At 40.6% G+C, this 16,485-nt stretch overlaps 1 protein-coding gene across 2 annotated transcripts in view; it reads right to left on the bottom strand.

The window, feature by feature from the left end:
* Positions 1–16,485, bottom strand: part of LOC120457614 (angiopoietin-2) — a 190,773-nt gene that overhangs the window by 115,950 nt on the left and 58,338 nt on the right. For both annotated transcript variants that reach the window (XM_039645122.1, XM_039645123.1), the window contains exons 2-3: positions 13,917–14,897; positions 13,563–13,863 (exon numbers count right to left, since the gene is read on the bottom strand). In XM_039645122.1, the coding sequence (XP_039501056.1) occupies positions 13,563–13,863; positions 13,917–14,897 (1,282 nt within the window). The remainder of the gene's footprint in view (positions 1–13,562; positions 13,864–13,916; positions 14,898–16,485) is intronic.

The following is a 16,485-nucleotide window of genomic DNA, read 5'->3' on the forward strand; positions in this document are numbered from 1 at the left end:
CGTTATCGTCGCTGGACTAGCGCAGAATTATAATGACGTGTGTAATCTCGCTCTGGCTAGAAAGACACCTGGGACGCCTAGGCGAAATGTCAGTTGGTGGACCGCCGACCTCCGCTTGGTTGGAGATTGTGGTCGAACTGCTGCGTACTTATCCTGAAGACCAAAGAGAACAGCTGAACACGCTTTATGGGAGAAAACTCACATGATCCCTGGAGCCGCGTATACAAAAATATGCCGAGGTCGCAGGAAACGCACGGAGATTGGGTGTCTCCGCATGAATGGAGAGCTGGTCACTGTCTAGACCGACGAGTTGTGGTTCTGTTCAAGGGATCCGACAAGGATAAATGCGACCCAGCGTCATACCGCGGCATTTTCTGACTGCCGGAATTTGGCAAAGTGCTTGAGGTCATTATGGTGGATCGTGTGAGAGAAGTTTTTCCTGAAGGCTGCAGATGACAATTCGGATTTCGCCAAGGACGTTATGTAGAGACACGTAAGGAGCAAAGCCATCATATGTCCGTAAATACAAACGTGGATACCCGCTGGAGGAATGCGATATGCTTTCTACCAGCTTGTCTAAGCAGTTGCGCAAACACTCGGGTGCTGTAAACCATAGATCAGTAGAGATCAGCAGTAGAGATTGCAGCGCTCTTTTCCAGAGGCAAGCTCATTAGACATCCTGGGCTTACTGTCATCGACGTTCAAAGTGGGACTTTTCAGTTGCTGCGTCTGGTTCAGCGTGGCCAGTTATGGAATGATATTAAATCTTTGCAGACCAAAGGGGTAGTACCGCCGTCTAGTCACCCTTCATTGACCAAGTTGAGCTTCTTCGAGCAGATGGTCGGTTGAAGAACCCTTCGTTGGATTTCAAAGGCTGCCACGAAATCATTCTACCAAAGGATCATCCAGTTACTATGGCCATTATAAATTTGGTCCGACAACGCAACCAACTTTGTTGGCACAAAGAACGAGTTGCTTAAACTTAGGCATCTATTCCTTAGCGACGACAACACCAAAGCAGTGTTGGATTTTTGCCTGGTGGAGAAAATCGAGTGGCGATTTACCGCCTCACTTTGGTGGTCTTTGGGAAGCTGCAGTGAAGACAGCTAAGCATCACTTTTATCGTGCTGTGAGCTCTTCCATTTAATGATGATTCACGAAGTTTAGAATTAATTTCAGAAAACCCTGCCAAAACTCCAGCATATTTTTTTAATGGTGGCCCGCCTTCATCATTTATCAAGCCAGATATGATAAATTTAAAATTCAATCACTTAAAAGCTGGCAACGCATCGCCTACCTCCTGCAGGTTTTCTGGTCCCGATGGAAGGAAGAGTTTTTAACCTTACTGCAACAGCGATCGAAGTGGCGCACTCGAAAGCCTGTGTTGTGAATGACGAGGTGCTCGTTAAGAATGAATGTTTGCCACCCTGTAGAGTGGCCTTTAGCGAGAGTCGTTGAGCTGCTGCCTGAAAGAGATGGAGTCGCCCGAATAGCTGTGCTGAGGACACAAACTGGAATGACGAATCGGGCAGTGAATAAGCTGTGTCTGCTTCCCCTTAAGGATGCGGTTGAAAGCCCTCGCAGCCGCCAGCAACACCTAAACTTATGTCTAATTGTTGTCAACATTGGATGAAACAATTAGTCTACGGCACCTTAGCTTTATCTATGCGGATCAGCTGCAGAACGCGCTGTTTTGTACTCTCGCCTGCATCTTTGTCGTTGCTTTCGTAAAAATTCGTATTAGTTTAAAAAAGAGCATAAAAGAAAGAAATAGAAAAATTATGAATTAAATACAAAAACAAGAGAGAACGCTATAGTCGAGTTCCCCGACTATCTAATACCCGTTACTCAGCTAGTGAAAGTGCGAAGGAGAGTCTTTAACACTGACAGTTTTTGGCAGTTTGTGGGCTTTAGAGTGGGCGGAATTGTGATTAAATAGTAATAATAAAAGTTATGAAAAATGTAGGAAATTAAGAAGACACTTAAAGCACTCCTTGCTCAAATGACCGGGCTTAAAGACAGTATGAAAAAAATGAATAATAGGATTAGCACTATGGAATCAGATAACGTAACCCAATAGTTGAGAACGTTGGCATGCCTCACCAGGATGCCATTAAAGGGAGGGACACTTGAGGGAGCTGAGAGTCCAAATTTTATGAACGAGGCCTCTCCAGCGTCCCATACCTAGAATATGATGGAAAAGATGGGGCTAAATTACAATTCTTGATCGATACCGGCGCAAGCCAAAACTTTATCAGCCCCAGAATTGGGTTCCCCTTTTGCGTTCAATCGGCTTCGGGATCTGATAAAATAACACACCGCGTAGTCGGGAAGTTTTTCGAGAAATTAGGAAACGACTCGACAATCACCTTTTTTGTCATCCCCGGACTGAAAACCTTGGATGGGACGACACGCTCAAAGATTTGAAAGCCTTAGTAGACGAGAAGAAAATAACTGTCTGGTTATATCCCCTGGGATAAGGATCCCCTTCTTGCTAAAAGTGATTTTTTTAAATCTAGATTCAATCTAGTGATTGAATTTTAAATTTATCATATCTGGCTTGATAAATGATGAAGGCGGGCCACCATTAAAAAAATATGCTGGAGTTTTGGCAGGGTTTTCTGAAATTAATTCTAAACTTCGTGAATCATCATTAAATGGAAGAGCTCACAGCACGATAAAAGTGATGCTTAGCTGTCTTCACTGCAGCTTCCCAAAGACCACCAAAGTGAGGCGGTAAATCGCCACTCGATTTTCTCCACCAGGCAAAAATCCAACACTGCTTTGGTGTTGTCGTCGCTAAGGAATAGATGCCTAAGTTTAAGCAACTCGTTCTTTGTGCCAACAAAGTTGGTTGCGTTGTCGGACCAAATTTATAATGGCCATAGTAACTGGATGATCCTTTGGTAGAATGATTTCGTGGCAGCCTTTGAAATCCAACGAAGGGTTCTTCAACCGACCATCTGCTCGAAGAAGCTCAACTTGGTCAATGAAGGGTGACTAGACGGCGGTACTACCCCTTTGGTCTGCAAAGATTTAATATCATTCCATAACTGGCCACGCTGAACCAGACGCAGCAACTGAAAAGTCCCACTTTGAACGTCGATGACAGTAAGCCCAGGATGTCTAATGAGCTTGCCTCTGGAAAAGAGCGCTGCAATCTCTACTGCTGATCTCTACTGATCTATGGTTTACAGCACCCGAGTGTTTGCGCAACTGCTTAGACAAGCTGGTAGAAAGCATATCGCATTCCTCCAGCGGGTATCCACGTTTGTATTTACGGACATATGATGGCTTTGCTCCTTACGTGTCTCTACATAACGTCCTTGGCGAAATCCGAATTGTCATCTGCAGCCTTCAGGAAAAACTTCTCTCACACGATCCACCATAATGACCTCAAGCACTTTGCCAAATTCCGGCAGTCAGAAAATGCCGCGGTATGACGCTGGGTCGCATTTATCCTTGTCGGATCCCTTGAACAGAACCACAACTCGTCGGTCTAGACAGTGACCAGCTCTCCATTCATGCGGAGACACCCAATCTCCGTGCGTTTCCTGCGACCTCGGCATATTTTTGTATACGCGGCTCCAGGGATCATGTGAGTTTTCTCCCATAAAGCGTGTTCAGCTGTTCTCTTTGGTCTTCAGGATAAGTACGCAGCAGTTCGACCACAATCTCCAACCAAGCGGAGGTCGGCGGTCCACCAACTGACATTTCGCCTAGGCGTCCCAGGTGTCTTTCTAGCCAGAGCGAGATTACACACGTCATTATAATTCTGCGCTAGTCCAGCGACGATAACGAGAAGTCTTCCGGAAGTTCGACTGCCCTACTCAATATTTCCTGTTCGAATCGTTGCCAACGTGCATTGGAGACGTCCCAGGAATCACCGGAGAAAATCTATCAACGGCACTCACAGTAGTTTGATTTGCCACAACAGTAATCATTTTGTGGCACAGCCCACTCTTAACTCGTATGTGGCCCACATAGATTCTGCCTCGTTGGCGATCGTCACGCTGTGGGATCTATAGTTAACGAACGTGTACATTTCGCATGGCTGGTTCAGGACCTCAGCTCCATTTGCTGTGCTGTGTTCGCATTCAGGCGTAGAATTGCGGGGGCTCTGCTGGCCAGCAGCAGGAGCGCATCCATATATCTGAAGTACGACTGGAGATCGGTGCCGAACTGGAAGAATACGGAGCACAGGATTGAGCCAAAAATCCCATTTAAATTCACGCATACGCCGCAGTTATTAGTGAAGAGTTCCACTTGCATGCAGATGATATCCTGGCTATTCACTGGGATGGCTGCCATCCCTCTTCGATCCACGAAAATCCTTATTCCGTCAGGCAGCAGATCCGTCCTCCCACTGCTCAGGAATGGATCCTAGACAAGTGCGAACAGGCTACCACTCTCCAGCATTTTCGCTACCTAGTCACTCATGGCAGAATCTCCTCGATCACACTTTGATTAGGTAAAGCTCAACATGTTAATGTGTATCTTGCACCCTGACGCATAGGCTGGGCAGCCAATGACAGCATATGGTGCCCCGGCAGTGCACCGAATTTGTGCAGCTTCGTGCACAATGGCCTGTCTGTGCGCACTGACGGAAGACATTTTTTGCGAACCCTTTTTTGCAGTTTTTAACCTGGTGGTCAAATCTGACACAAGCGTAGGCACGGACCAGAGCCCGGCAGCTGTACGTGAACCAGCCGATATTCGCCTTGCCACCATCCAAAACGTCTAAAGCCTCAGCATTAACATAAAGCGTCACATTGACAATGGCGCCAACAGCCTGCGATCATGGCTTTTCAAGACATACTGCCATAGAAAGTTCTGCCATGTTGATCCTGTCCGCGATCATGGCTTTTCAAGACATACTGCCATAGAAAGTTCTGCCATATTGATCCTGTCCGTAAAATTACGCAATCTCCTTAAGAACTATCTCTGCCACCTCCTTTACAGAGACATTCTGGACCACTAGCGTGCTTATTACCTCTTCGTAGCGAACAGAGATGCATCGCAGCGCGATTTGGTCACTCGTCCACCGGCAGATAACAAGTACGCCGCAATCAAAACTCGCTTGCTGAAGAAGTTTGCTGAGTCGCCCGAATTAAAACTGCGACGACTACTTCAAGGAGGAGGTGCCACCGTATTAAAGCCTTCGGAAATATTGGACAATATGCGACGCTTGGCCCCGGATCGTGACAGCGAAAGCATCAATCACACCCTGTTCCTCGCTGAGATGCCAGCCTCCATTCGTACGCTGCTCACCGTATGGGATGAGACGGACTTATAGCTTGCGAAGATCGCAGTCCGCAGAGCTTCCGAAGATGTCACGGCATTAAAAAAGGTTGTCAATGAACTGTCCCGTAGCTTAACTCGTAGCGCCAGACCAGCGGACAATTCCGGTCAACAGACTTCAGGAGCACAGGAAAATCACAGCTAGGCGCGCTGGTCAGCGGCAGCCAGGACAGCAGCAGCGATCCATCAGTTCAGTCAGCTGTTCCACGGGAGCAGCGCTAATACGTCACCGATCGTACCTCCAACATCAGATACCTCATCGATTCTGGATCTGTGGTTTCAGTTGTACCTCGCCCGCTGGTTAAACAGAAAACCACCCAAGCCGATCTGACGCTATACGCAGTAAACCAGACCATCATTCACATCTATGGTAGATATATAACTAAACTGGGCTTGGATCTCAGACGCAATTTGTAAGAGTCGAGTCAGGGTATTGAAGACCAATAGGAGCTATCGCATTCATTTGGCAACGAACCATCATAGCCAAGTTGAGATCCTGGCAAAATTAAATATTGCCCGATAAAATATCCCAAAATCCCCGAATAGGACTTTGGGCAAGCTACGGTCACACTAGGTCTTTAAACTTCCGTTCTTTTTACTGGAAGGCCTGATTGAAAGCACTTCAACTTTTTGCAGCGTCCTCAAATTAATCGACAGGCATCGTGTCGACCGAAGTTTTTTTTTTAAAGGCAAATACTGCCAATAGTAAGTTTAAATCGTGCTTTAAAATAATGTATAAGCTTTCGAGTGCGTTCGATCGCCAGTGCTTAACAATTGATTTCAAAAATAGCGTCTGCTGCCCATCCCACTATTTGGAGGCTTATTGGCCGCGTTGCCTAAGCGGTTGACATTGTTTTTCGCCCTTAACTTCTAACGCCCACTAACCGCCAAAAACAGTCAGTGTTGAAGACTCTTCTTCGCACTTCCACTAGCTGATTAACGGGTATCAGATAGTCTGGGAACTCGACTATTGCGTTCTCTTTTGTTTATACCCGTTACTCGTAGAGTAAAAGGGTATACTAGATTCGTTGAAACGTATGTAACAGGCAGAAGGAAGCGTTTCCGACCATATAAAGTATATATATTTTTGATCAGGATCAATAGCCGAGTCGATCTGGCCATGTCCGTCTGTCCGTCCGTCTGTCCGTCCGTCGTCTGTCCGTCCGTCTGTCCGTCGTATGAAGTCGAGATCTCAGGACTCAAGCTGAGTGGATGCTCGATCGACATAGGCCGCATTTTGTTCTGTCCAACGCCCCACTTTAACGCCCACAAACCGTCCAAAGCTGCCACGCCCACACTGTTGAAAAAATTTTTGATATTTTTTCATTTTTGTATTGGTCTTGTAAATTTGTATCGATTTGTCAAAAAAACTTTTTGCCACGCCCACTCTTTCACTAGCTAAGTAACGGGTATCAGATAGTCGGGGAACTCGACTATAACGTTCTCTCTTGTTATACCCGTTACTCGTAGTGTAAAAGGGTATACTAGATTCGTTGAAAAGTATGTAACAGGCAGAAGGAAGCGTTTCCGACAATATAAAGTATATATATTTTTGATCAGGATCAATAGCCGAGTCGATCTGGCCATGTCCGTCTGTCCGTCCGTCCGCCTGTCCGTCTGTCCGTCCGTATGAACGTCAAGATCTCAGGAACTACAAAAGCTAGAAAGTTGAGATTAAGCATACAGACTCCAGAGACATAGACGCAGCGCAAGTTTGTCGATTTATGTTGCCACGCCCACTCTAACGCCCACAAACCGCCCAAAACTGCCACGCCCACACTTTTGAAAAATGTTTTGAAATTTTTTCATTTTTGTATTAGTCTTGTAATTTTCTATCGATTTACCAAAAAACTTTTTGCCACGCCTTTTCTAACGCCCTCAAACCGCCCAAAGCTGCTACGCCCACACTTTTGAAAAATGTTTTGATATTTTTTCATTTTTATATTGGTCTTGTAAATTTCTATCGATTTGCCAAAAAACTTTCTGCCACGCCCACTATAACGCCTACAAACCGCCAAAAATTGTGTTTAAGACTCTAGATTCTAGATTTCTAGATTTTTTCAAGCCCTCCACTTTCTGCCCTTTCTTGGCTTCAAAGCAAGCAATTTTTACGTATACATTGAAGACATTATCGTCTTTACTAACGATTATGATAGCCACTGAAAAAACCTTCGCCTAGTCTTTAAATGCCTTATAAAGGCCCGACTTCAAGTGAATCTTACCAAGACTCAATTCTTGTCGAGCCAGGTCGAGTTCCTCGGTTATATCGTAAGTCATGGCTTTATGGTAGGGGAAAAGAAGAAGGCTGAAGCTATATCCAAAATGAAACCTTATAGGAATGTCAAGGAACTGAAAAGCTTCCTTGGCATGACATCCTACTATAGGAAGTTTATTCGCGATTAAGCTAAAATCGCCAAACCTCCGACCATTTTGACCCGCGGAGAATCCACTCGCGTTAAGGCGAACCAATCTAAAAGGTCCCGGTTGAGCTTGACGACGCGGCATTGCAGGCTTTCGATGGCCTTAAAACAATTTTACTTCAAAAGTGCTCGCTTTCCCAGATTTCGGCAAGCCATTCCATTTGACCACAGATGCGGCTAAGTATGCTGTGGGAGCTGTATAGTCCCAAGACATTTAGGGAAAAGATCGCCCCATAGCTTATATCTCACGCGCTATGTCCAAAACTGAGGGAAACTATGCTACTATAGAAAAGGAGATGCTTGTTTTAGTCCGGGCACTGGACAGCCTCAGGTCTAATTTGAGTGTACTCACCTACAAGCCCGGAAAATCTAACGTAGTGACGCCTTGTCCCTTATAGTTCCGATTAATCTTGGTGCCGTTCGGACACTGCATCGGCTACTGCATCGGTTCCACCATGCATACCCATCTACGTTTACCGGAATCAACTAGTTTTTGACCCCGTTTGGAATACTTGTGCAAACAACCGCACAGCTGCATCGATCTTATCTGCAAAGTTTTTGAACGAGAGCATCGCAAAGCTCATAGGGGTGCCAAAGAGGTGCGCCTGCAGCTTTTGGAGATGTCCAAATATTTCCCTTAGATGGCTAGTAACATCCGCAGTCAATTCTCGTCGTGCGAGTGTTGTAAGCTCTTCAGGTAAGCTCCCAAGGTATCTGTGTGAAGTTCTTCACATCGATATTTTCACTTTGGAGAAGAATATTTATTTGAGCGGTATAGATAAATTCACCAACGCTTCAAAGCAAGCAATTCCAAGTATAAAAGCCATTTTTCACGTTGTTTGATTTTGACAAATAAAATTAAACAGGCGTTTGAGCAGCAAGAATGAGAAACGAATCATTCCGATAGCAAAACGATAGCAACAATTTTTCAAAAACCAGAGCACCTAAAATTTGGCCCAAATCAAAATCGAAAAAAACTTACGATTACCGGAGCATGTCTGTATATGTATATTCTATATATATTATTCAAAAGCCGAGGCGATCTGGCCGAGTCAGTTTATCCGTCTGTCTGTCCGTATGAACGTCGAGATCTCAGGAACTATAAAAGCTAGAAAGTTCAGATTAAGAAAGCAGACTCCAGAGATATACACGCAGCGCAAGTTTCTTGCCCATGCTGCCCACCCTAACGCCCAAAAATCGCCCACTCTTTTCAAAAATGCTTTGATATTCTTTCATATTTTATTAGTATTTTAAATTTCTATCGATCTGCAGAAAACCCTTTTCGCCACGATCACCGTACCGCCCACAAACACGAAAAATGTTTTCATCTTTTTTTCATATTTTTGTTAATCTAATTAATTTAAAAGTTCTCTCGATTAACAAAAAATATTTTTGCCACGCCAACAAACCGCCAAAAAATGTAAGTGCTGAAATTTCTCCTCCTCACTTTCACTAGCTGAATAACGAATATCAGATAGTCGGGGGAATCGACTATAGCCTTTACCATTCTTTCGGAAATGTGGGCGTGAAGCAACCTCCCCTAAAAAAATGTTTTTTCCTAATATAATTTTTAGCGTTTAATAATAAGTCATTTTCATATTACTCTTCCCAATCAGGATCATCTTAATATTCGTCTGCATGCTCAAACTCGCACGACAACAATTCAGTGACTTCTCGCGGAAGAATACGCCTGCTTAACTTGAGAGATGAAATTAAGGGTTTCGGGGGTTTTCATTGGCAGCCACGGAACCCGCGTTATCGAAAAAGACGGAAATTGCTGCGTGGCGAGCAGTATTTCACACATTGTGCTTTCGAATCCTTCTTGTTTTAGTTAGTCAGCCTAAAGAAACAGCCTCTTTCAATGTGTTTTCTATTGCAATGTGTACGTAAACAGTGACCAAGTGCAGACGTAATACGAGCACCCTCTTGAAGGTCACCATGCATAATTGCATAGTCAAGTGCTGCCCGAATCACCATGCGTGCCTATAGCACTCTTCCTCCTCCAGCATCTAGCAACATTGACACTTAAATATATTCAAAAGAGCGGCGCTGCCCTGAAGGATCTGAAGGGCAGTCTAAAATAAGCTGTTGACAATATAAACTAGTATTAAGATTTTAAAACTTATAAATAGTTATATTATAAAAGAATATAAAATAAATAATCGCACAGTAAATAAAAACAAAACAAAATGTTGCCCGTTTAGTAGTATGGTTTAGTAGTACAACTGTTAGGGTAGGACGCTCATATTGACAATTTCGAGAGCCCAATAAGCCCTCTGTTTTATTGCTCAAAAGTAGAAAAGCGATAGATATGTTAACATGACAAACATGTTAACATAGACAATTTAATTTAATTTATGTCTCTGGAGTCTATATGCTTTCTACGTTTTATAGTTCCTGAGACATGGCCAAATCGACTCGGCTATTGATCCTTATCAAGAATATATATACTTTATATGGTCGGAAGCATCTTCTGCCTGTTACATACTTTTCAACGAATTTAGTATACCCTTTTACTCGACGAGTAACGGGTATAATAAGAAAAATTATGAATTAAATACAAACAAGAAAGAACTCGAAAGAACTTCGAGTCCCCGACTGTCTGATACCAGTTACTCAGCTAGTGTAAGTGCGAAGAAGAAATTTTAACCCTGACAGTTTTTGGCTGTTTGTGGGCGGTAGGGTGGGCGTGGCAAAAAGTTTTTGGCAAATCTATAAAAATTTAAAAGACTAATAAAAAACTTTATGTATTCTTAGTTTCAACTTTTTACCTTTTATAGTTCCGGACGGACAGACTGACATGGCCAGATCGACTCGACTATGATCATGACACAAGGTGCGTTCCAAAGTAAACAGGACTTTTTGAATCTGCTATCCTATATCGACTTTCAGTAAAATTTCCATTTTTAAAAATGCAAATGAAATTATTGCGTTTTAAGTGTAAGTATGTTTTTTTATCGATACGAAAAAAAGATACGAACAACACTAAATTTTGTTTTAAATTTGGTAAAACTTTTACCGAAGCGTTTCAATTGATGAAACAATTGCACTAGTGGTTTCAACGTTTTCAAAGTGGTCGTGAGGACATAAATGACGATGAACACGTTGGCCAATCAAAATCGCACCTGGAGAAGTCAAAAGTGAAGACAAAGCTGATTTTTGTTTATGATTCCAAGAGTATTGTCCACAAAGAATTTGTTCCACCTGGCCAAAACGTTAATGGGGTGTTTTACCTTGTAGTTTTGAAGCGTTTGAAGCGCCAACGTGTCCGGTCCGGCCTGTCCTACTTTCTGATAACTGACTTGTAACTGTTCATCAAAACACACGTGTCGGATTAGCAAGAATTTACGTGGAGGTAAATCTAAATCCTAGTAGATCCAACATTCTTCACACCAGGATCAATCAATGTTATCATTGGATTGGATCAGCTTAGGTCCGTGTACACTGGAGAACGAATGGGGTTTGGTGACGAATTTCCTAGTGCTCTTAATACAATTTTTAATTGGATGATAGCTTGTCTTTCAGTTCCTTGGCGCCGTAATCAAGTGCTCTCCTGTTCCGGTTGCTTGGTGTGGAAAGAGGGGGATCTGGGTTAAGGGAGTAAAGCATCCAACACGTATGTTTCCCGTCTTCTAAGCAGCGTTCTTCTGAGGACGGGGATGTTTAGGAGCAAGTTCACTTAAGCCGCACCAATGCACACTAGGCCAGAGCTAGAGAGCTGAATTTTTGTAGAATTGGTGCATTTGACATTTAAATATATATTTAATAAATTATAAATATAAATTAATACAATAAATTTAAACTGAGTTTTTTCTTATGTAACTATGCATATAATATAATATATCATTAATCATAATTTTCTACGTCCAAATGCATGGAAAATGGATCATCGCGATCCAAATCCGAGACGCTATCATCCCTTCCCAAAAAAAAAATATTCATTATTAATATGTTCTACATTTGGTGCATCTTCATCCGTCAAAGCGATATTTTTTATTTTGAGATGACCTTTTATTTATATTTAGGATTGAAAGTAAAGGATCCGATGAATCCATGGATCGGTGAAATACGTCCATTAAATCGTTAACACGAGAACTTTGTCTCGAATATGATCGTCTATCGCGCTTGTAGAATTTATTACGTGCTTCAGATGCATTCTCTCCAAAGCAACCGATAGGTAATGCTATTATAGAATGCTATTTTCTGATGACCGTGAATCAAAACTTTGTGGACAGCTGCTGACATCGGATACCATTTATAGTTATCCATATACAATGAATTAGTTATACGAAATTCGCAAGATATAGCTACTAAAAGAATATAAAAATATCATGTCTCTTTCATCATTATCCCGAGTTTGCCATTTTTCCAATTCAAGTTTCTATGAGATTGAGTACAAACTCGAAAAATCTGATCCATTCGTGCAGAGGACTGATCCGATAATTTAGATTTTCTAATTTAGCCTTAAAGTTATATTTTGTTGATATTTCGGCGGTTTTTTAAAAATCTTCTGGACTACCTCCACAGATAGGACACACCTGGCTAGATTTCGTTCCAGTTATTATATTCAATACCTTTCCGTCCGTTCAATGTGAGATGGAGAAAAAAAGTGACAACTATTTTTCTGTCGACTGAAAATGGTAAGTAAAATCTGTGAGGTTTTCAATTTATGACTCTAAATTATACTTTTCCGCAAAAATAAGTTCTTTTGTTTCTATAGCGAATTCTATCTTTAGAAGTCTGCAAAATCGTACTGATTGGGAGCTTTCATTTATCCATAACGGTGTCTCTAAATCATCTGTTAATTTTAATGGAACGAAAAATTTTTAATCAACGAAAATTGAGTCGTTTTTGAGATGGGATTCGTGTTCTAGAAATCTCAGCTTGTACATACTTTTCTCGGTAGAACCGTCAAAGCTTGCGATCAGTTTGACACTGTTATGTTCTTATGCCTCTTAAATACCTCCTCTTGCATAGAGGTGAAAGCTTCTGATTTGCTTAGCGATTTTAGCTTTCTCGTCAATAGTAATATCATTAAATTTAAATTCGCCAACAACCCAGTCAACTAAGGCTTTGTCATTTCGACATCCTCTGATCCACTCATCCAGCAGAACCGATCGGCTAATCTCAATTTTGGCTTTAACGGCAAAATATAAAAAGCATAGGCTAATTTAGGCCAAAGGGGCTAATAACATTAATTTAATTACAGTTTTGAGTAAACACATCAGTTATTAGTTTTTGGCACAAGTTGGCACAAATTATTTCTCACTCCACAATAGACGAACACTTTGGTTAGATTTTGCCTAAACTAAGAAATAAACAAAGACAACAATAATTACAACATGGAAGACATAATTCGAAATCAGTAAGTTATATATATAGAAGACCGATTGTGATTACCTCATAAACAAAAATACTATAACTATTTATGATCAGAAACAACAAAGATTTATTAATCTATTAATTTGCTAAGAATTTAAAATGTAGACCTGTGGCAGCTATATGTTACAACCGTCCAATTTTGTTAGCCCTGAATAAGCTCCTAGAGGTGTATTTAAAAACTCGCTCCTCTGCATAAGTTTATAGCTTCGAGCTTCAGCTGTCAACCTGATTACACAAAACCGCTCTAACTTTTTCTTCAACTCACACGCTATATTGCAGGTGATAAAGTTTGATTAGAGAGTACTAAAAAGATTCCCGCCAACAAGTACCCTATAATCGTAAAGATATCGGGAGCTATGAGAACTAGAAGATAATTATAAAGCAAAAATAGAAGGAACGTGACTACATCGTTATTTAATGATATATTTTTTGTTTGCCTACTTATTTTTAAACACTTACTTTTACATCCTTGAGCGTCCAAAAATCAGTGGCAATCGTTGTGTTTAGAATTGATGGTTTTTTCTTTATGCTTGGAAAGATAATTCGATCTTTCCTATTTGCTGATTTGGATCCATTGACTACAGGTCCGTTGTTGTGTGTACCGTTGGTGTCTAAAGACGCCGAATGTAGGTGACCCAGGACATCTCCAGGTGTGGATGTAAAAAGTGTAGTTAAAGTTTTATTTACTATGGTTGGTTGAATATAAGAGAGGGATAAAAGAAAGCTCTCCGTTCTTAAATTTTCATCCGTGTCAGAGTAGCTTAAAATATAAATTGGTTAGATCATATAGTATAAAAATAAATACCAAATTACTTATTTGATTCATTTTCCAAAATACTTTTTATTGTTGTATCTGTTATTTCTTCAGGGGCCTTATAATTTTCAAGTTTTCGTAATTGTTTTTGAACCATATCTAATTTGTTAATATTTAAGTAAGTTTCGGAGTTTTGGTCATGATGGATTTCATCTATTGCACGTTCTTGACGTTGTGTCTGTGGTAATGAGACAGAGGACTTGGGAAGATAATCCACAGTTGATTTTGTGTGTACCACGACGTCCCAAACATTATCAATTTTTTCTGATACTGCACCCATTGGCCTTATTTCTTTATCAAGCACTTCAAGTTTTTTTGATTTTGTCGGTGGCGTCCCAGTTGTTACATTCAAAAATTTAGATTGTTTGTTATGATCAACTACAGCAAAATTAATCTCCTGCAAAATGCTTGTCATTCTCCCGATATTTTCAGAAACTATATTTATGTAAAACTGTAATTTTTTATCAATGCTGTCTGTTGAATAGCGAAGTTCACTTAATTCGGATGTAACATGTGTAATAGCTTCATAGCTCAATGCCTTTGTGATGTCAGTTACATTTATTGTAACTGGTTTTTTCTCGCTAGCTTCGGCATTAAAGTCTTCAACATGCAACAAATTATTATCTAATTGGACTTTAATACATTCCAGCTTGTTATCTATATCAGATACTTTTCGATCCAAATTAACGATTTTTTCCTTTAGAAACGTTGAAGAGTTTTGTGATATTTTTGTGGTTTCGTAAACCACATCTAAGTTTGATGATTGACCTTGAGGCAGTCCATTAGAAATTGATTTTTCTATATCTTTTAGCTGAGATATAATAAAATCAGTTTTCACTATATTGTTCATTACCCGACTTTGCAGCGTTTCCATATTTTTCATAAGAAGATCAACTGTATTATCTAGAATGTCAATTCGTTTTAGTTTTCCTTCAAGGGTGTCCATTATAACTTCAAATATGTTTAACAGTTGTTGTTCTCTGTAATAAAATGATAAATAAAAATTATTCAATCTTAGCCTTGAATGTAAATGTGCTATATCAGGAAATACAAGAAAGAATGCTATAGTGGAGTCCCCGACAATCAGATACCCGATACTCAGCTAGTGGAAGTGCGATCGATAATATTTTCAGAAATATCGGTAGAAATTGGGAAATAAAATAATAAAATTAAAAATATGTTACAAATTTTCCAAGGGTTTGGGTGTGGCAGCTTTTGGGCGGTTTTTGGGCTTTTGATCCTGATCATATATACTTTTTATGTCGGAAACGCTTCCTTCTGCCTGTTACATACGAATCTAGTATTTTCGAGAAAAGAGTATGAAAATGTAAAATAGTATTATTTCAGATAGAGAAGTCGTATAGATATCTTGGGTATTTAGGAGTTCCAATGGCGCCAAAATGTTAAAAACTGTTACGCTAACCATTTTGAAAAATAGTTTTATTTATTCAAAATTATTGTTTTCCAAATTAGTATCATGTGCCAAAACAATTTCTGAATTACTAGTACAACACGATTCTTTTTTTGCTTTTGACAGTCACAAGCACTTAATAAGTACAAGCCACATTGCTTAAAATGCCTTTTACAAAATGGGAGTAAACGCATTGGTTCAAAAGATATTAGAAGACATTTTTAAGGGGGTAAAACTAATCGTAGCAGAAACATGTTTTTTTTACGCGCAACACTTGCTTTTACAAGTTGATTTCTTTCTTGTAGCACCATCTTTATTAATTTCTGGTATGCAAAACTAAATATTGATAAATTATGACTTCGTATACATACTCATAATATTCCGGCTTACAGAAAATGGGTTTTGTCCAGAAAACAGCGTGTCGGAACAACAACTGCAGCGACCGAACGACATCGGCAGAATAGCAGAAGTTCAAGTGGCTATAACAATGTATGATTTTAAGCCCGGCAACAATGCCCTGCACGTATTTCCGTTGCATATATGCTGACACCACGAAAATGGCAGCGCGCGGTTTGGTCAAACAGCCACTTGTAGCTGACTTTAGAATTTATTCTCTTAGTACCAACAAGCACAGACTTATTGCTTTGAACTAATAAAGCCAAATGTAACGTTTACAGAAGATCTTGCTGTTCTATTTCAACGAAGACCAGTGTAAATAATTATAATATTCAATTGGGAATTCAATGGGAAAAAATTGGTGATAGAGCAATTAACTAACTATGAGGAATTTAGTCATTAGGTAAACAAAATTTTTCACGCCCAAAAGGATTAACTTGTATATATTTTCTTAACCAGAATCAATGGCCGAGCTAATCTGACCATGTATGTTTGCCTCTGACTTCTGCCAGTTGACAATATGCTCTCAGGAAAAGCTATAAGTTAAGATACAAAAAAAATAATAATCCAAACAGCAAATCAGAAACAAATCAACAAAGAATCGAGAGCAATGACAACCAGACCAATTGCTGATTCCATCGGTAAAATCTGAGTAGAGGCCATGACCCATCATGTCCTACAAGAAAAGTAACTTGAAACAAATGCTCGAGGTCTGGTCAAAGAGTCGTACAAGCCTTAATGGCCAACTCTTTATGCCCCAA

The sequence above is a fragment of the Drosophila santomea genome, unplaced genomic scaffold (assembly GCF_016746245.2).
Source record: "Drosophila santomea strain STO CAGO 1482 unplaced genomic scaffold, Prin_Dsan_1.1 Segkk63_quiver_pilon_ctg1_scaf, whole genome shotgun sequence".
Taxonomy (NCBI): domain Eukaryota; kingdom Metazoa; phylum Arthropoda; class Insecta; order Diptera; family Drosophilidae; genus Drosophila; species Drosophila santomea.